The sequence below is a fragment of the Coffea arabica genome, chromosome 7e (assembly GCF_036785885.1).
Source record: "Coffea arabica cultivar ET-39 chromosome 7e, Coffea Arabica ET-39 HiFi, whole genome shotgun sequence".
Taxonomy (NCBI): domain Eukaryota; kingdom Viridiplantae; phylum Streptophyta; class Magnoliopsida; order Gentianales; family Rubiaceae; genus Coffea; species Coffea arabica.
Window position 1 is genome coordinate 5537905 of NC_092323.1, and position 19728 is coordinate 5557632.

The 19728-nt window shown below is 38.7% G+C and overlaps 3 protein-coding genes and 1 long non-coding RNA gene across 9 annotated transcripts; 2 read left to right on the forward strand and 2 right to left on the reverse strand.

Moving 5' to 3' along the window:
- LOC113701822 (B3 domain-containing protein Os01g0234100) lies at nucleotides 1-5059 on the forward strand. Of its 6 annotated transcripts, none has more exons than XM_072059041.1 (8): nucleotides 1-272; nucleotides 1005-1243; nucleotides 1333-1431; nucleotides 2318-2352; nucleotides 2444-2603; nucleotides 2697-2903; nucleotides 3852-3945; nucleotides 4061-5059. In XM_072059041.1, the coding sequence occupies exons 2-8, from the start codon at nucleotides 1007-1009 to the stop codon at nucleotides 4813-4815; spliced, it is 1587 nt and encodes a 528-aa protein (XP_071915142.1). In that variant the 5' UTR covers nucleotides 1-272; nucleotides 1005-1006; the 3' UTR covers nucleotides 4816-5059. The 6 variants fall into 6 exon arrangements, with proteins under 6 accessions (XP_071915142.1, XP_071915141.1, XP_027078446.1 ...); XM_072059040.1 differs by lacking the exon at nucleotides 1-272 and adding an exon at nucleotides 664-901 and having other exon boundaries at nucleotides 989-1243; XM_027222645.2 differs by lacking the exon at nucleotides 1-272 and adding an exon at nucleotides 665-842.
- Nucleotides 5060-6310: 1251 nt separating this feature from the next.
- Nucleotides 6311-7650, reverse strand: LOC113701823 (uncharacterized). The gene is made up of 2 exons (XM_027222646.2): nucleotides 6913-7650; nucleotides 6311-6580 (listed from the first exon to the last, which is right to left on the reverse strand). Exons 1-2 carry the CDS (start codon nucleotides 7439-7441, stop codon nucleotides 6567-6569), a joined length of 543 nt encoding a protein of 180 aa, XP_027078447.1. The 5' UTR covers nucleotides 7442-7650; the 3' UTR covers nucleotides 6311-6566.
- Nucleotides 7651-14267: 6617 nt separating this feature from the next.
- On the forward strand, nucleotides 14268-15381 carry LOC140010888 (uncharacterized). The gene is made up of 2 exons (XR_011818069.1): nucleotides 14268-14583; nucleotides 15081-15381. It is a non-coding gene; the product is annotated as an uncharacterized lncRNA (long non-coding RNA).
- Nucleotides 15382-17314: 1933 nt separating this feature from the next.
- LOC113701515 (protein DETOXIFICATION 49-like) lies at nucleotides 17315-19521 on the reverse strand. Its single transcript, XM_027222224.2, has 2 exons — nucleotides 19010-19521; nucleotides 17315-18934 (listed from the first exon to the last, which is right to left on the reverse strand). The coding sequence occupies exons 1-2, from the start codon at nucleotides 19121-19123 to the stop codon at nucleotides 17501-17503; spliced, it is 1548 nt and encodes a 515-aa protein (XP_027078025.1). The 5' UTR covers nucleotides 19124-19521; the 3' UTR covers nucleotides 17315-17500.
- Between the last annotated feature and the right edge of the window lie 207 nt (nucleotides 19522-19728).

The window sequence follows — 19728 nt, forward strand, 5'->3', positions numbered from 1 at the left end:
AGGTCAAAAGACAAAAATAAGTCTAATTCTGGCCAAATCCTTCATGTCTATTCTTCCTGAATTATCCTAATTTTCGACAAGCATTTTCCAGACAGGAAACGGATTTCAAGCTTTATCCCCGCCCCTCCTTGCACCGGCAGCCACATCCAGTGTCCAGATGGAAGAAACAGAGTGGAAAAAGCAGATGCAGAAACTGAGTACTTTGAAACCTGTACACATTTTTTTTCCCAGTCCACCGTAAAAAGGTGCAGGTGTATGCCGTAATAAACCAGGTGGGCACCGCTCAATCTTCAGATCTATCTGCCATTGTAGATTATGCTGCGGAGCTCCCACAACAATTTCTAGATTTAAATGATGGGTCACCCCACAAAGGTTTTGACGCAGGGTATAAAATTACCCCTTCGGCTTTTAAAGTAAAACGACTTCGACTCTTTATAGCTTCGATTGCAACATTCCGTTTCCTTTTGTCTAAAGCAGTAAAAACGGATCAGTCTTGACATACTGTCCAAAACCTTATAGCTCCAACCTGAATTTACCCCGTAGCTTTCTAAATTGGGAGTGCGTTTCCAAGAGGATGGGATGAGTTAAAAAAAAAAAAACAAGGGGATGAGACGAGATCTTCAGAGATGAAAATACCATCGTCTTTCATTGTAGAATGATGTTAGTACAAGGAAGGCATAAGACACAGGGCCGAGCCATCAGGCCCCTGTTTTCTTTTTCAACAGTTAAAACCAAACCAAGAGAGAAAAATAAGATAAATTAAAAAAAAAAACAAAAAAGAGAAAAAATAGCAGGGGCTTGTGTTGTCTGACCCACGCACCACGGCACCCACATCTTCCCAGGTTTCGATTTTACCTTTCCTCTGCTCTTCCCTTCCCACATTCATTTCTTCTTCGCACAGGTAACAACAAATCTGCGACAAAAGTACACCTGAATACGACTAATCCTCCTGTTTCTCGGTTCCATTTCTATTTATGTTGGGTTAAAGTTTTGATTTTTAACAGATATGAGGTTGAAGATAAAGCCAGTGCAGCCAAGTCCAAGTCCTGAAGTCCAATATCAAGAAAACCACCAGGTTACTGCTGATCAAGAAGTCCTGAAAACAGAGGCTGTGGAGGAAGAAGGACAGGCCTGCGGATGGCTTATCCCTGATGGAAACAATCCCATGATTTCCAACTCTGAAAATAACAAAAATAACCCGCCTGAATTATCTCCAACCACTACTCCTGTTCCCCAGTACCTGGTCTCTATTCTTTTAACCTTTCTGCTTCTGTTTGTTCATATGTTTGTCGATTTGCTCTAATCGGTGGTAGATCTGGTTCATCTGTCCAGGGGAAAAGGAAGAGGAAACCCAAGGAGTTGATAGATGAGATATCACCTATTATCGTAAGAAGGAAGAAGAAGCAGCCTTCTGTTTCCAAATCTGAACAAGTGAGATGTCATCCTGTTTATCTATTTTAGTCTGTTTCCGTCAACTGTTTGGCAATTTTTGAGAAGGGTGGCAACTTCCTTTCTTTCTTTCCCATGGATTAATTACTGAACTCTCTACCTTCCTAGAATATCCCATGCCCGATACTAACTAAAGATCCACGAGCTGTGTTCTTTAACATTTTGTTTTTGGTTCTTATTCATGAACTTCTTTGAGAAAAATAAGGAACCTTTTATCATAGTTGACATGTCGAATAGTTTACTGACCAAAATTATGTCTGTGCGTCCTCTCATAAATAGAATGTAGGTGGCCTTGAATGCAAACGTGTATTAGGCACAGTAAGTCTTAAGCCGAGTAATGGTTTGCTCAATTTCAAGTTTTCGTGGTCTACTTGATCAGCTTGGACTCAACAAAGTGGAAACATGGTTGAGTTTCAAGCAAGGCTTATGTAGCTTTTAAGTTTGTCAACTAATTTTAAAACCTACTTGAAGATTTTTTTTGGTTCTGTTATAGCTTCTTTGTCCCCTCATAATCACCCATGATCATGAGGAAACTCTATGTGGCTTGGATCAATCAAGGTATAAATATAATTCCACTTGTCGTTTTAATTTTCTCATCTGCCCCATGGGTTCTGTACTCCTCTTTTGAGTTTCCTGTCCCTCCCTTACTAATCAGAATTTATTCCATAGTATACATACTAGAACATCTTGGTTTTAGGTCAGAATTGATAGGTAGATTTGTATGTTTTTGCAGCTTGTCATGGAATGTCCCTAAAGCCCTATGTTTTTTGCTATGCCATACTGCCAATGTATCTTCGTTGTGGTGTTTCCTTTATTATTCTTGCTTAATGGCAATTATTGATATGAAAATCTGATGGTCTACGCATAGCAGGCAATAACTGATGGTGGAGGAAAACATGTGAGGTTGGTTCAGTTCTTAAATTTCTCAACTTCGCTTATTAACCTTTTATGCTTATGCTGAAGTCAGAATGGCTTGTTGATTTATGTAATGAAGTAAACAGGAGAAGTCTGCAGATGATGGGTCTAGGAACCCTGTCCAAGTAAAGCCAGCTACCATGATTCGAGCAGAGGAGGTTCAATCAAGTTTAGGGAATGAGTATCCTAGCTTTGTAAAATTGTTGGTTAGATCGCATGTTGGTAGTTGTTTTTGGATGGTAAGCTTTGCTTTAAAGGATTTAATTTAATACACTGCAATTAATCCTTTGGATTGGCAATGGACTTTTGGTTATATAATTACTGTTGTTCAGGGCCTTCCTGTGCCATTTTGTAAGACGCATCTACCAAGAAAGGACACTGCAGTAGTTCTTGAAGATGAAAGTGGGGAACAGTTTGAGATTAAGTACATTTCAGAAAAGACAGGACTAAGTGCTGGATGGAGAAAGTTTGTTGCTGCACACAAGTTGGTGGAGGGAGATGTCTTAATCTTCCAATTAATTGGGCCTACGACATTCAAGGTGCAAGAAACTGTTTCTGCTTAAACTCTTATGTTGCGTGAAATCTGTTGCTTAATCTTCTATCGACTTCAAACTTTACTTGTTTATAGAAAACGATGTGATATTAAGCCAAAAGCATTGATCCCATAATAGGTGATCTCCATCTTGTTTTCTAAGAAATTTGTAGCGCATGGTGGTGTACATAGTGATAAAATTTGTATATCAAACATGATTTTATCTTAATAAAAATAGTGCATGTGGCATTGGAAGCAAAACTATTAGGCAAGGACACAGGTGTGTGCCATATGAGAGCAGCCATTTAGCACGGGCAATGAAGGTATAAATAAACATGAATTTTGACTGCTTCTTTCTCTTCTATTTTATTTGCATTTTCCCTTGAGGAAACTTGGACCAGGTTGCAAATCTATCAGAACTTGGAAAAAACTTTTTGTTTAGTTATGGAAATGTTTTTGACAGTTTTTAAGTCCAATTATGCATCTTGTGCGATATTGGAAACCTGCATGTCTTTGAGTCCATCAATATGCAAATAAAACATCTTTTACCTTCCAATTTATGACATCCTTCCCCTTATTCCTGCTCCTTGAAGAAATGGAGACAAGACTGGGACCAATTTTAGATGTTTCTCTAATGTTCTTTTAGCTACATAGATGTGATAATGGTGTTTATTCCATTTTGAAGCTTGAGCTCAATTTGATTTCAACTACGCTCTATGATCAGAACAAACCCCAAGCCCAAAGAAAATAATAAAGGAGACAGTATATTTTCCGACTAAGGAAAAGGTTATAGTATTGTTTCAGATTAAAGCAAGCTTTTCTGAGAAAAGCTTATCAGCTCATGTCCACCAAATAAGTCCTGGCAGATATGAGCAGACGAATATTTATTTCATAGATGACCATGTTGTTTTCAAGCTGTGCATATTCTTCTGTTCATGTGCTTTCTCGTCTGCAGGTCCTTGTAATAAGGGCTAATGATCTGACTGAGGTTGATGGTGCTCTTAGCCTTTTAAATCTGGATACACTTGCAAAACAAAGTGATGCAATTGGTTAGTCAATAATCTGTTGAATAATTTAATTTTATTGTGTCACAAGCTTCTGTGCTAATTATTTATTGTTTTCTGGCATCATGGAATTTTCAAATTATGCAATAAATTCAAAAAGTGGAGGGAAATGTAGATCTTCAAAACAAGAAAAAAAAGCGTCCAAAATCTCTTCCTTTGACTGTGGTGCAAAAGAAGAAACAGAAAGCTGGCCTGTCAAGATCAATACTCCCGCATTTGGGACACCTGGAGGAACAATCTGGAAATGATAGTGATGAGGTGGCTTCAGAAGTTTTGGAGGGTTCCAAATTTTCAGCTGATGCTGTTCGTTTTAGGGACATTAAAGGCTTTGAGGAGTTCCGCATCATGGTGAATGGGGTATGCATAGATTCTGAGCTTCCTGAACATGTACGACGAAAGTATTATGAGCTCTGCTGCAGCAAGAATGTTTTTCTTCATGAACGTTTTCTCCCAGGGCTTCATTGTAAGTTGGCTGCTGGAATGATATTTGAAGCTGTCAATACCGCAGAAGCCATAAGAGCTTGCAAAGTGACCACCTCCCGAAAAGAATTTGAGAAATGGGAAAAGTCTTTGAGGTCCTTTGAACTTTTGGGCATGAATGTTGGATTTTTAAGAGCACGTATGCGCAGGCTGCTGAGTATGGCTTTCGAAGGTGAAGGGGCCTCAGAGGCAAAGAGGTACTGGGAGGCTAAAAATGCACGAGCTTGCACTGAAGATGAGATCAGAAATCTTGAAGCCAAGCTTGTAGAATTGAAGGCAACTTCTGAAAAATACGATGCTGAAATAGAGGCACTAAAGTCGAAGGCCGAGAGCTATGAGATACTGTTCCAGGAAGAGGTTAATGCTCCATGGTAATCATATTGATAGCTTGGTTATCTTGTGCATTTACCATGTGTTATATGCAGCATGGAGAAAGGAAGAAGAGCATAATATTATAAAGATGTGAATTTGCAATATAAATCCTACGTAGAAGTACTGAGAGTAGTTCATCAGCTCTTTAGATCTAGTGAAGCTTTTGATGAAGATGTTTGTAATACATGGGTTGTTACTTTGTTAGACCGTGCATGGTAGGGACAATCAATCAATCATATTACAGCCACATCCATCCTCCCCCAGCTCACCCCAACAACAACAAAAACACGTTTCTTGTTAAGAAGGAAAGGGTCATGGATGCGGCAGCTCCATTCAGATTTAGTGGTATCACCAGGCCGGTGCGTCTTCTGAGACTGAGGGCTTAGGTAGCTGATAATAATCAAAAGACAATAGTAATATTTGTCACCTTTCGGTTAAGGTAGGGTGGCGGGTTTTGGGACATTGTTCGTGTTTTTGCAGGCGAAGCACCGGATGGATCAGCCTTATGCCTTTTTGTCTTTCTGGTAATTTACCTGTTTCCCTTGACTGGTTCTTCGTTTTCAGGCGTTAGGTCTGTGACACGGTTTGCCCGATAAAGATTACAGGGATTCATATACTCCTCTTCGCCTTCACTGACTAATGAACTTCTCTTAGTATTGGTAGTTCACATCTGTTCCACATTAGTCTTTGGAAGGACTAGACAAATGTAGAAAAAGCCTCCAAAGAGTTTGGAAGGACGGTTAAGTAGAAAAAGCTTTAAAGGATTAGGAATTGTTACGGTCAAAGAGGAGAGTGAAAACAAAGAGAGGGAAAAAGAAAGGACGGAGATAGGCCAAGATTTCGTCAGGGACGCGAACCGAGCAAGAAGGTTCTTGAGCCACTACTGGTGGTGCTTCCACGACTAGCTAGTACTTTGACCGGTGACAAAACCGGATTTACAGTGAAGTTACGCCCATTTGCACTTTGTCAGATGTGGGACTAGTTAATAGTAGTTTTATTAATTGGAACGAAGTTTTTCGTACAACATGTTATTGTTGTGTGCTTCTCGACGCGATTTTGTGCCACAGATTCACAGCTGTGGCTTAGCTGTCATGTTGACTGCCAGAGAGTCGCTTCTCCTGCACTTGCACTGCCACCTCTTGAGTTCTTTAATCATTAGCTTTTTCCATTGTTCTGGAAAACCCCCGGCGGTTGATACCCTTTTTAGAACTTTTCTTTTTTTGATTAGTTACTAACTGCAATGTAATTAAGCTCTAATACTGCACTACCAAGACACATTTCCTCCCATCAGGCCTTTTCGTCTTGCATAAAAACGAAATGCTAGCTCAATTCTAATCCCAGAAGCTTAAAAGCACATGTTGCAGAAGGAAAGTGCTTAAGCTTGACAGAGCAAAAAGCGCTTTTCAACTGCAAACAATAATAATACTAACACTTTCTGTACAGAAAGCAGCCGAAACAACATCAATCTTCTGCACAGAAAAAAGAGAGAGAAGAAAGATGAAATGGGAACTCCAAAACCACGGATAACATGTTAAATCCAATTGCACTAAAGTACTTGCTACAAATGCAACAATCCAACCCGAACCCCGGCTAATACTACCAAATTCATGATGAAATGATGGACTCAATTTTAGTACAATGTCGGCCTACAAACCTCCATTACTGACTACACTACAGCACTCTAATAGTACAACGTTGTCATCATCCACTACAATCGAAGCTGATCCTCGTTCATCTGGGAACCTGACCCTCCATCATTCACCATTTCCTGCAACTCAACACCGTCTTATGTATCAGTACTGGTCACGTTATTTCAACTCTTAAGTGTAAACTACTCAAAACCAATGCAAGGATATTTTCTAAAACACTTTTCTGGGTAAGTGAGAACGGTGAGAAGACTCTGTTTCAAAACGAAAAGAGCAAGAGACTCTTTTTACTACTACCGGAAGAAGGAAAAGACCCTTCTCGTACCCAGAACGATGATATTTTATTAAAAAAAGAAAGAAAGAAAGAACACTTAACCGCGAGAATATATCCGAATCTCAACAAATGAAAGCGGGCCTGAAAAAGCAAAGAAGAAAGACTCTTTAACAAATGTACCTGAATGAGCTTCGTCTTGAGCGAAAGCAGACCTGGACCCTTCAGCCTTGTCAATTTTTTTAGATCCAATGTGAGACTTTTTAAGGCCGAGGAAGCCCTTCCACCTGGTACTGGAGCTCTTGGGAGGCCTCAACGAGAAAATATCATCTTCGTCGTCTTCTTCTTCAACTTGTTGCAGCTCATCCCTGAGAGTAGTTGTTTTCTGGAACTGACGGGTGCCGCAATTTTCTTTGAGGGGCAGCAGCCTGCCTTGAGAGAAGAGCTCATCAGCACTCATCATGGAATAGTTGGACACAGAGAATTCGAAGTCTGAAGAAACAGGGGCATCCCTGTAGGTCCTCACCATGTGGGGACGATGAGAAGTAGAATGACTGGTGATGGAGGAGGAGGAGGATTCAATGAAGTCATTGGAGAAGGAGATCCTGGGGCTGATGATGGTAGTAGGAGGAGTATTGGGAGCCCCAACCCCAAGAGGTAATTTGCTGTGCTGATCGTTGCTGTTCTGGTTGTACATGTCTAAGCATGCCATGGAACGCTAACAACTCACAACCAACAACATAAAGACATCAAAAATGAAAAAAAGGGTGGGGAAATTCAATTCAAGTTTGGTCAAGCGAAGTGAAAGAAGCCCTATGGTTCTACACCTAAATAAATCATCCAATGGGGGTTGATGGGGTTTTTTCTTATGGGGAGGCGGGGGTGGAGGGTGGGTGGGGAAACAGGGGACCTACCTTCCTCTTCTGGGGCGCTAGCACAGTACCACGGCAGCGTCTCACCAATTCAAGATGCTTGTATTTATATCCAACAGGAAGGTGACTGCCCTTGGAAGCAAAACAGGGAATTTCAGTTTCACCCCTTGAAAATTTCAGAATTCTTTCTTTTGCACATGAGGGAAACCCTCCCTACGTCGTATAAGCCTTTTTTTTTTCTTTCAAGAAATTAGAGAGTATCAAAATATTTTTGCATAAACATAAATGAGTTAATTGGGTCTTTAAAAAAATTGTTAATTGGTGGGTCTTTCCCAAAAATTTATAAACGACGAGTCCTATGAGCTTTTAATAAACGACGAGTCCACCTTGAAAGACTTGTGTCATCCTAAACTTGAATAAAAAGAAAGATATCTAACTATAGAGTTTTGCTTATAAATTATGTCTTCAAAATTGAACTACTTCATTAAAATCATGATTTCTTTTGATCTGTCAACTAAAGTCTTCAATTTCGACTGAATTTTATCAAGTGATATATAAGTTGACAATGAATGTATGATTTAGTTGTTAAGATATTTCACCTATAATCAAGAGATCGCAAGTGAAAGCGGATTTCTTGTTTTAGGGGGGACAAGTACAAATTGACAGGAAACAAGGTGGGCATTGGCAAGGAAAAAGAATGCTATCTAAACAAGGAAGGTAGGTTTAATGTTTTCTGGACAAGGCGATCATGTCAAGATGTGATGGCTATTGTCATTGCATGATAATTTGGCATTGAGTGATGATAGTGCATTGATGGCCGATTCCAAATCTTGGATTAGAATCCAGGGCTCCTGGTCAAGGGTTTGGACTGCTCGTGGGATTGAAGCCAATCTGTCATTTCATTACCACTACCGTTTTAGTGCTTCGTGCCGGACATTCTGTGCATCTTTTGGATCTTTCATGCACTCGCTTTTAGCTTGGCGAACTCAGAATTCAGATAGTAACAACACTAGTACTATAACAATTCTGGTGCAAGTAGTCTGTCCGCTTTGTAGCATTTTGACCAGCATCAGCATCACATGCTTCACATTCTATTATTGTTTTCTGTTTTCTTTTCTTCTTTTTTTTTTTTTCTCGAATACGCAACTACTATTTGGCATTGCGTTTTAAACGAAATCATTCACTCAGATTCTCCTATCCTTTAACTAAGAAACGAGAACAGGCATATCAACTGGTCGACTTTGAGCTTGTGGCAATGCAACCTAGTTTTGAAACGTGGAAGAACAAAAGATGTGCTACTCTTAAAATACTGCACCGTTGTCCTTTAAATGCAATTTAAGAAGATGAACATTATTGGCATGTGTTTTTGAGATATATAACCCAGTGCTGGTGGCAACCGGGATTCCTGCATGTTTACACTCCAAGGGAAGAGCCAAAAGCAGAAAAGGAAATTAAAAAAAAAAAAAAAATTGGGAAGAAGACAAGAATGCACATGTTAGCATTGATTCATCATATATGCAAAATCGAAAACTAAAGGGAGGGGTGGGGTGGGGCTCCTCTCATCTCATCCCTATCTCAATTCTCATGCAAGAATGAATAATAGTAGTGATAATAATGCAATGTGGCAGCAGCAGGCGGAGGGTCGACAGAGATTTAATGAGTGAGCTAGTATAAATTGGTAAAAACTGGGACGATTTATGAACATGTGATGGATCGGGTACCCAGTTTTAGGCTGGCGCCTGGCAAGTGTAACAGTTTCCATTGCTGGCGAGTAATAAAGCAATTGAAATAGTAAGACGCTCGCATTCATTTCTTGATGACTTTAAAATTGAAATGTATCAGATGTTTTTGACTGAGCCTTTTTTTGTGTTCTTCTGTGCTTTGTACTATTACGCATTCATTTTGGAAAATTTGTAAGTAGAGAGAGAGAGAGAAGAAAAGGGTGACAAAATTGGTGGCAGGACCAGAAGCTAGAAATCCCACCATCTACAAAGCAAAGATGCCTGAGGCCCTGAACTGAAGGAGAAGAAAGGGGAATCACAACACAAAGATCAGGCCATGGAAGGCACAGCACAAGCGCAGAGGCTGCTGGCATAGTAGTTGTTTGAATAGTGGGATACTGGCACCATGGTATGCAGTGGGCTTGGTTGACTGAGCTTTGACTTTCCAAGTCATCACATTAGAAAATGGTGGGCTGGTCGGGATACTGACGGGTCGGCAGGATCACGTCACACACACCCACTATCTAAGGGAAACCACAGCCAACCCAAAAGGTATGCTGACTTTCACGCTACATTGAGGACCTTAAATAGTACACACACCATTTCAGGGCAAAAAAAAAAAAACATTTTCCGTCATTTTTCACGTTTAAAATTAGTCAAAATAATCTCTTGGATATAAAAATTTTGCACACTTGGTCCCGATGTTCATTTTTGCTCAATTTTCTAGCCAACAAATGCACGGCTACTTCATGCGCCCATGATTTTTTTAAGGATAAAGTGGGAATAAAATTTGTTTCCCTTTACCAAAAAAAAAAAATAATTATTATACATGACCTCCCATTACCCTCAATTTTTATCCATCAAACTCTATTTCTAATTCCCAACCACCAAACCCCAATTCTCAATAACAAAGCTTTTAGCAAGTTCACAAAAACTATATATTACGGTATTTAGATAAGAATTTACACAATCATCCTTTTATTTTATCAAAGTGGTACATAAAGTCACCATAGTCAGATCAAATGGGTTGAAGCTTTAATTTCCTGCTTTGTTTGCCATCCTTCTGAAATTATATTATCATGTGTATTGATTCACAGGTACTTCTCAATCGCTTTTATCCTTTTTCAATCAAATCCCTGTGCCATTTTCTTCATCGCCTTTTGTGAAGGTACACGCACCAAAGTTTTGTTACTGAGAATTGGGGTTTAGTTACTTCAAATTAGAAATAGGGTTTTAGTGGTTGAAAATGGCGGAAGGAGTCGTAATGTGTGTGTGTGTGTTTTTTTTTTTTTGTTTGATGAAGGGATACAAATTTTATATCTATTTTGCTTTTGTAATTATGGGCATTGAGCTAGGCGTGTGTTTTTTTAGTAGAAAACTGAGCAAAAATAAGCTTTGGGATCAAAAGGGCAAATTCTTTATATATGAGGGACTATTTTAACTTATTTTAAATGTGAGGGATTAAAAAAGTTTTTCTCCAAAATATGAGAGACCAAATTGACAATTTTCGCTTCTTTTATCTATGAAGAGGAAAATAAAGATAGTGACATGTATAATGAGATCTACGTAGCTTGCCCCCAAATAACAAAAAAGGGTAGAGATAATTTCAGAAACATCCCCTAAAGTATTTAACAATTTCATTGAACATTTATGCGATTTTAACATTCCTTGGCCGTACGACAAGACATTCCTAACCACCTTACGAACATTTTAAGTCAGTTTAATCCCTTACTAAATTCCAATTTTCATATAACGTAATTAAGCAATTTAAATTTAATTTCTTCTCCCTTCTTTTGTTGCCTCTCTGTCTAATCTCCAACCACTTTCCCTCTTTCTTTTTTTTTTTTTTTTCTTTTTAAAGCCGATCAACAAGAGAAAATTACAAATTTTGAATATTATCACACGAATCTCTAATGAATCGATAATTAGATGTGTTATTTAGCAATGGAGAAAGCGCCCATCAGATTCAATTTCGTCTGCGCGCCCTTTTGAAAATTATGTGTCGGTAAGCATTAATTTGAGTAATAAAGAGAAGAAAACTTGAAGAGGACTGCAGTTTCGAGAGTTCTCCACGGCGGTGAGTTTAGGGCTAGTCAAAGGAACTTGAATATAGACCGTTGTTTAGAGTACGGATTTGGGCGATTTATGCTGTTTTGAGGCTTTTGGGGTTTGAGGTATGATTGCAGAGATCAGCACTGTGGTGGGCAGAGAAAACGGCGCCGTGGTGGTAGCATGCTGATGTCATTCGCCCAAGAAGATGAAAACAGAATAATAAAAAGAAAAAGAGGTCAAGGATGAGAATGAGGTTGGTGGAGGAGTGATATTGGAAAAATATTTTTTGGTGAAGCATGCTTTTTTTTTTGTACAATGCAATTGTAAATTGTTGGGTTTTCTTACAAAGGTTGAGGCTAGAGAGATGGCTTGCGAAGACATGAATGACTAATACGTATTAATTTAAGCAACTACTCTGACAATGGTAAACATTAATTCTGTAGAACTTCCACATGTACTGGAGAAGTACATAGAAATTGAAAATTATTGAAAATTATCTCCAACGGTTAAAATGATTCTCCTCCCCTCATCAGAGGTATGGAGTCTTCGCTGAACTAAAACATGGCTAACTATATAGGATTATTATTTGTAAAAATTTACTTGATTTGATTGTGTCGTAAATGCATTCTTCAATCTTGCATATAACACGTCAAAAAAGTATTACACTATGTAAAAAAAAAAAAAAAAAAAATATCCCAGATAATTTGCTATCCAAAAAGGGACTAACCACTCGTTTGGTCAAGGGATATGAGACTAAAAAATGGGTTTTAAGAGTTAATGAAAGTGATTGTTAGAGTTTCTATCGAAATAAATCTATAGGTTTCAACAACTCCCTCCCTCTGATCTTCTGTCTGGTTCTTATCTGCCTCCCAACTCCAGCCACGCACTTCCTCTCTTCCTCGCCCTCAGCCATCACTTTGACCCCTTTTTCATCTCCAGTTCCCTATCACTCCATGCAATACTACTACTACTTCGCCCCTTACCTCTCCTATCTTACAAGACAGTAGTCGGTGCCAAAGAGATAGGATAGGAAATCAGGAAAAAACAAAAAAGATAAGGAGTGGTTTATTAATTTGTATCTACAATGAATTTGGATGTTGAAAGTATAGGAACCCCACAAATATGGAGTCTATCCTGCCGCCTAACTTGCAATAGATCAGTTTATTCCCAAAGAAAAATGTTGAAGAAGTGGCAGATTTAGCAAGGGTAACTGGTGGTTTGTGGAGGCTGTCTATGTTTTACTTTTAGGTGGCAGGACGGTTTGGTAAAGGGGGACGAAAACGAGAAGAGAAAATCAGAATAAAGAAAATCTAAAAATAATAATATTTAATTCTAAAATCCATTCCTAATGGTGTATCGTGTATACCAAACAATCAAATTACCATTGAGAGGGGTTTTGACAAAAATCCATTCTCAAATTTACGGCTGCCATTGCTTGGCGAATACAATCGACGGGCACATAAAATCTTTCTTCCTTTCCTGGAGAGCTGGCCAATGTTATACATTAATAAATTCTCTGAGTCAATAGTTAGTCAAAAAATATTCCAAATTAAAGGTTAAGAACTTCGTAGCTTATCTTTAAGGTAGTTAATCTGTTTTTGATGCCTGAAAGAGGAGTCAAATTAATATGTTGCAGTAATGCATGGTTGTCATTCACGTGCCTTAAAAAGCTTTTCTTCTCGTATATATAATAGCGACTAGCAAGTTTAGCCATGAACCCGTTTTTTTTTTTTTTTTTTTAATTTTACTGTGTGTTTAAGAAACAAAAAGTGTTATTAATCCCGGTTCCAAATTAAAAGAAAAAAAATTTCTGTTATTAATCACACTTTGTACATAATACTGTACCAGCAATGTCTTTGCATGATGGGCTGAATAGGGATATATGCCCTCAGCTCAAAATGACCCCTACGCATTTATAAACTAGATTGAGTGCATTCCCATTCCTACTGGGAACGTTAATGGGATCGGACCAACCCGAGTTTAGCCTGTTTGGCTCGATAAAAGATAAATGAGTCTAAACTTTAATTGGGTCGAACAGAGTTTTAGCCTAAATATTAGGTTTAAACTAATTATGATCCGAATTTGGGTCATACTAGGCTCATGTCCGATTAAAACGCAATCCATATATGAGTATAAGCATATATGTAAAATATATATAATAATATCCATAACTTCTAATTATCTATACTATATATAATTGGAGACGAGGGGATTTGGGGTAAACAAAAATCTGTCATTTCATATACTTTCTAAACTACCCTTGATGGTGAGAGAACTTTTCGGTATAAATGAAAATCTATCTATCTTTGATAACTAACTACTACCAATATGATTTTTTTTACCAAATAATATGTATTTTTTCATATACTATTTTTCAACTTATTAGTAAATCTTAATTTTAATTAACAACCACCAATTATGGTTATGAAGAACTACTAAATAACTAATTTTTATAACTTTTATTTTGATGAATTTTTTACATTTTTTTTAAAAAAAATAGAAAACCAATTTTCTTGAAAATGATTTCAATAAATATACTCAAAATATTTCACAATTTTTTTATTAGTTGCACACACATTAGTATGTGCCTTGAATACTAGTGCATATTACGACATAAAATGTAAATAATTTATATGTAAATTTTTATTAATTCATAATTATAAAGTATATATTGTATATAATTATGTGTTTAATTATAGTTTGGGTCAAATCTGATTTGAGGCCAAAACTCACATAATAGTGGGGGCTGAACTCGAGTACTTTTAGCATGGTTTGAAACCTGAGATCCATATACTTTGTGAACCGAATTTGGATTCATTGAAACATGGGTCAAAAAGTTCGATTGACACCCTAATCCCCGCATACCAGAAAAAGTGTGCAGAGAAATCCCATCCCCAAACCCAAAAAAAAAAAAAAAAAAAGTAAACCGGGGCGGTGGTGGGGTGTTGAAGGAAGAAAAAGACGCGAGTCCAGGTTAATTATTAAGGAACCAATTATAGTCATTAAGATGGGGAAAGGTTCATGGTACGCGTCATCGACATCATGAACTCGGCCATGTTAATGAATCCATTCTCATAAGCATCCACTCCCCTTTTATCATTTTCCTGGACGCCTCCAGCTCGGCTTTTTGTCAAGCCTTCTCATCACCTCCGACAATCCCGCCGCGCTCATTTTCCCCGTTTTGAAGGAAGAAAAAGACATGACTGCAGGTTAGTTATTAAGGAACCAATTATATATATATATAGTAATTAGGATGGAGAAAGGTTCATGGTACGCATCATGAACTCGTCCATGTTAATGAATCCATCACCATCAGGATCCTCGACTTTTCTCCAAGCCTCGTCATCACCTCCGACAATTCCTCCGCGCTTATTTTCCCATTCCCGTCCAAAATCAAATACTCGAAAGGCACCTTGAAGCCTTTCACGCCAGCTCCTTTAGCCCTGTGGACTTTCGTGAACTCTTCAAAGTCGATACATCCATCTCCGTCCGAATCAGCGACCTTGCCCATCTCGGACTCTTTTGCTATAATATTTGTTCTTTCCTCCCGTAACCCCGAGTGCTAACTTGTATTCTTCCTCGGAGATTTTCCCATCTTTAGTTGCGTCAAACTTGTTAAAAAAGCTTCGTAACTCCTCCACCTTTGGATGGAAAACTTTTGACGTTACATTTGGCTTCTGCCTAATTTGGTGATCTTTTGTTGTAGAAATTCGGGATTGCTTAGGTGAAGAGCGACTCAAGACGTTGTGTTGAAACTTGAGAAAGCTCAAAGACGACATGGGGTTTCTTTTTTTTTTTTCTTTTTTTTTTTTAATGATTAAATTGGTCTTGCTCTCGTGCTCCAAGTTTTTGAATGATACTACAAAATTTAATTGCATTGCGGGCTAATATCTATTATACATAATCTAGCTCCGATGGGATCAGATAGATGCTGAGGACTTGATTTGTTCCCCTTTTTCTGAAATCGTTACACTAATTAGGCAATAAAAGCACATTCTTTCCTGCAATGAGTTGGGCAGATAAAATTGCTTTTATTCCTGTTCTTGAATCGAGCGTTGTGGACCACGAACAAAATTCCGTTTTAGAAGTTGGATTAAGGATTTTGATAAAAAAGCACTTATAGGTATTAAAAGTACTTTTAAGGCGTTTCTTGAATACCACCTTATAAAATTAGGAGCAGAGCTTTTGGTGTGAAAAACACTTTTAATAGTAACAGTTTAAATTTGGTGCTTTTAGAGTAATTTTTGTGATGTAAAAAATAAAATATTAAATTTTATCATATATTATAAATTAAATAAAGAGCTAAATATAATTAAAAAATTTCAAATTATACATTATCATAATACAATAAGTACTTATTAAATTATTATTTGATTCCGCTGTCCACCCAGCCCCTCTTAGGGCCAACAATTTGCTACATTATTCCGCCATAACGCGTAGGTGCCTGCGTGCCTTTCCTTTCCACCAATGTCGAACTAGTGGTATTAGACTATCCATCACTTTGGCGTGGGAAGTTGCCTTCGGAATATCTCTTTATTTTTTTTCTTTTCGATTAACATGGGTAAGCTTTGTAATTAAGAATCGGAAGATCATGATAAAAAAGAAAGGTTCAAAGTGGAGACTAAAATAAGCTGGATGTACGATCCTATCGTTACATTTATGTCTTTGGAGTCTCAATTTAAGCAATAACTTGAATAAAACCATTTCCTCGGTTTGTGATCTTAAAATATTAAAACCATGAGACCTTGAGAACTTAAGCAACAGCATAACCTTAGGACCCTAGTTTTTTGCCTAGATTTTATAGTACAAGTTTTTTTAAAAAAATTTTGTTTGCAGTAACTTCTAAAAATACACAAAAATTTTTAAAAATATATATCTCAAAACACCCAAAAAATAAACATCCACCTTTTTCTTTTGTCACCACCATTCCACCTTAGGCCAACACCACTGTCGCCGTTATCACCACCTCACCGCCATCGCCTCTCCCTCTTCTCCTGTCTCCCTCATTCTCTTCGCCTCTCTTCTCCCTTCTCCTCCTTTTCCCCTTCCCCCTTCTTTTTTTTTTTTCTTTTTTTTCTTTCTCTCTCTTCTTTTTCCCCTCCTACTTCTTTCCTTTTTTCCTCCCTCCCTCCCTCTCCCCCCTGGCCGTTAATCTCACCCATCTCTTTTGCCTCAATCTGGACCAAATCGAGGTAGGAGAGGTGGGCGAGATACACAAGAATGGGGGAGAGGGAGGGAAGGAGGGAGGAAAAGGGAGAAGGGAGAAGGGAGAGGAGGAAAAGAAAGGAGAAAAGGAAAAAAATTAAAAAAAAAGAAGAAGAAGAAAGAATAGCACTACCTGTTCTTTTGATTTTTACCACCCTTTTTCCATTTTCTGTGAAAATTAATAATGGAAACGGAAGGTACATAAAAAAAATGGAGTGTAGGTGTAATTTTGATGAATTTTAGTCAACAGAGGGGTTGCGGTCAACATTGGTGATAGCTAGCGGTGGCCGGAAACTCCATAATTGCTACTGTGTGGGCAAAGGAGGAAGAAGAAGAGAGGAAAAGAAGGAGAAAAATGAAAAAAAAAACAAAAATTGTTTAGTTTTTCTAAATCTGCAAATATACAAAAAAATTTCTACAGATTCTCCCGTAAAATTTTATACAAACACCTAAAAAACTATCAGAATTTATATTTGGTAATTATATGCATGCATTAGATTATTATTTTCTCTATATGCTGTTTACATTTTTAATAACACCAGTGGTTCTTTTGATTTTGACTACTTTTTATTCATTTCCTGTGAAAACTTATATCGGAAATGGAATTTACGTAGAAAAATGGAGTGGAGGGTATAATTCTGGTCAACAGATACATCGGTGGCCAACCACCAATGCTGATGGTGGCCGAAAGCTCCATAGCTGCTGCTGTGTGAATAAAGGAGGAAGAAGAAGAGAGAAACTAAAATAAAATTTTATACAAACACTCAAAACACACACTTTATTAGCATCAAAATTTTCCAAATGGATGCATATGGATATTAACAACACAACCCCATCATAATTTATATATGCATCACATTATGACTTTCTCTATCCGCTGGTTGAATTTTTTTTCCCATGCGAACATGGTCTGATTCAAAATCACACCGAAGACTCTTTTGCCTGACTTAGTTGACGGTCATGATCATTCCATATTACGTATTCACCCCGAGATTCACGATCAGGATCAACTGTAATTCCAATCAACTCGCTCGCTCTATTTGCTTGATCCATCCAATCTGTTCCCCTCAGAACAAAAACCATCAGGACCGAACACACGGCCTGGGCCACCAGTAGACCCAACCATAGGCCTAATAAGCCCTTTCCCAATCCAAATCCAGTGATGATTGCGAGAGGTAGCCCAACACCGTAGAAGGAGCCCAGATTAATCGTAGCACCCAACACCGGCCTAGCGCATCCCTTCAACACTCCACAACCGGCGGTCTGGGGGCAGTTTCCGATCTCACAGAGGCCCAGCACCGGCATGGACAGGGCGGTCAAAGACAGAATGGCTTTGTCTTGTGTAAAAGCTCGTCCCCAAGCATTTCTGCATATTGTCACGAATGACATTGCAGCTATGCTTGTAAACACTGCACATGCTAATGCTACCAGGCACGAAATTCTTGCTTTGCTAGGATGGTTGGCTCCTAACTCATTTCCCACTCGAGTAGACACCGCTAAGCCCAAAGATGAAGGAAAAATGTAAACAAGAGAAGTTGCCTGCAAGAGAATTCCCATGGTTGCCACGACTTCGGCCGCATTTGAGAGCAAACCAGATAATAGAATCATCAACTCGTACCACCACCACTCTAAGCATACTGATACACAGCTGGGGAGTGCAAGGCTTAGAATCGGCTTCCACTGATTGAAGCATTGGAGGGACCACCCTGGCCATGATCTTTTATACACCCCAGAAAAGATTATGTAAAGAACGAGTGTTGCAAGGGTAGCGAAGTCTGTAATGGATGATGCCGCAGCAACGCCTCGAATGCCTAGGCCGAGCTTATGAATGAGGAGATAATTTACTGGTGCATGCAAGGCCAGAGAAAAGACAGCACTAAGGATAAGGGGCAGCGTTACATTCTGTGTCCTCAGAAAGATTTTGAGAGGGTTTATGATGGATTGGAATACAAGGTCTGGTATGCAGAATGCAAGATGGTTAGCTGCAACTGAAGATATATTTGAGTCTTGGCCACAAAAGACTAGTATTGGCTGGATGTTGAGCCACAAGAGGGAAATGGGAATTGAAGCGAACAAAAGAATGACGATTGTGCGTTGCAGGGTTTGACCCATGACTGACCACTGCTTAGCCCCACAGGCTTGAGAAGAGATGCCTTCCATGCCCATGGCTAAACCTGAGATGATGGAGTAGCCAGTGATGTTGGCTATGCCACTTGAAAGAGACCCCCCAGCCAGTGCATCTTTCCCCAGTCTTCCCATGAATAGCACTGATATCATGGATTTACCATAAACAAGCAGGCCGGTGATGATCATGGGAAAGGCTATGGTGTATAGCTTTTTAATCTCCTCAGCAACCTGAGAGATTTGTTGCGAGAGTAAGGGCAAGATATTCCAAAAAGAGCGATATAAGATGGATACACATTGGCTAACCTCTGGAAGGGTTGGCCTGGAACCGCGATGTTCGTGATCTGGAAAGCTTTCGTTCGACTTTGGGAGGCCATTAATATAGTCCACCAGTAGAGGAGCTGAAGTTTCTACAGCCATATCAGCTATTTATTGATCAAAACTTGTTTGCTTGAATTGAATGAGGAAAAGATATTTATACTAGTTAATTTTCAAAGAAGAAGAAAAGGACGACCATAATGAAAGATCAGATTGCTGTAAATGTAGCTAGGGGGAGAGGGGTCTTTTGGAAACCTCGCTCCTGGAAGGGGGAGAGTAAAGTAAAAACAGGAATAAAGGCAACATCAATTAATTTCCCTCCCTTCGATCTTCTTACTACAGTCATGAATCATGATCAAAGAGATATCATCAGTGCCCAAGAAGACAATATGTATGTGAAAATGCGTGTGTTTGTTAAAGGAGTTTGGTGGTGTGCGAGTAAATTAGACGAGAGTGGGGATGAGAAGGTGTAAGGTGACCATGGAAGTCTTGTCCTATCTGGGAGTGGAAGGCATATCCCATCTAGTGTTACTTATACTAGTAGTTCCCAAATTCATCATCATTTTGCCTGGTTAGTCCGTGGCCATGCATGCAATTACCAATACTTGTGAAGCTGTCATCACCTCCTTGCAAGATTTTGTGTGTCATCATCATCATTAACAACAGCTTCTTACTTTGTTTTCATCTTCTCCTTTTCTTTCTTCTTT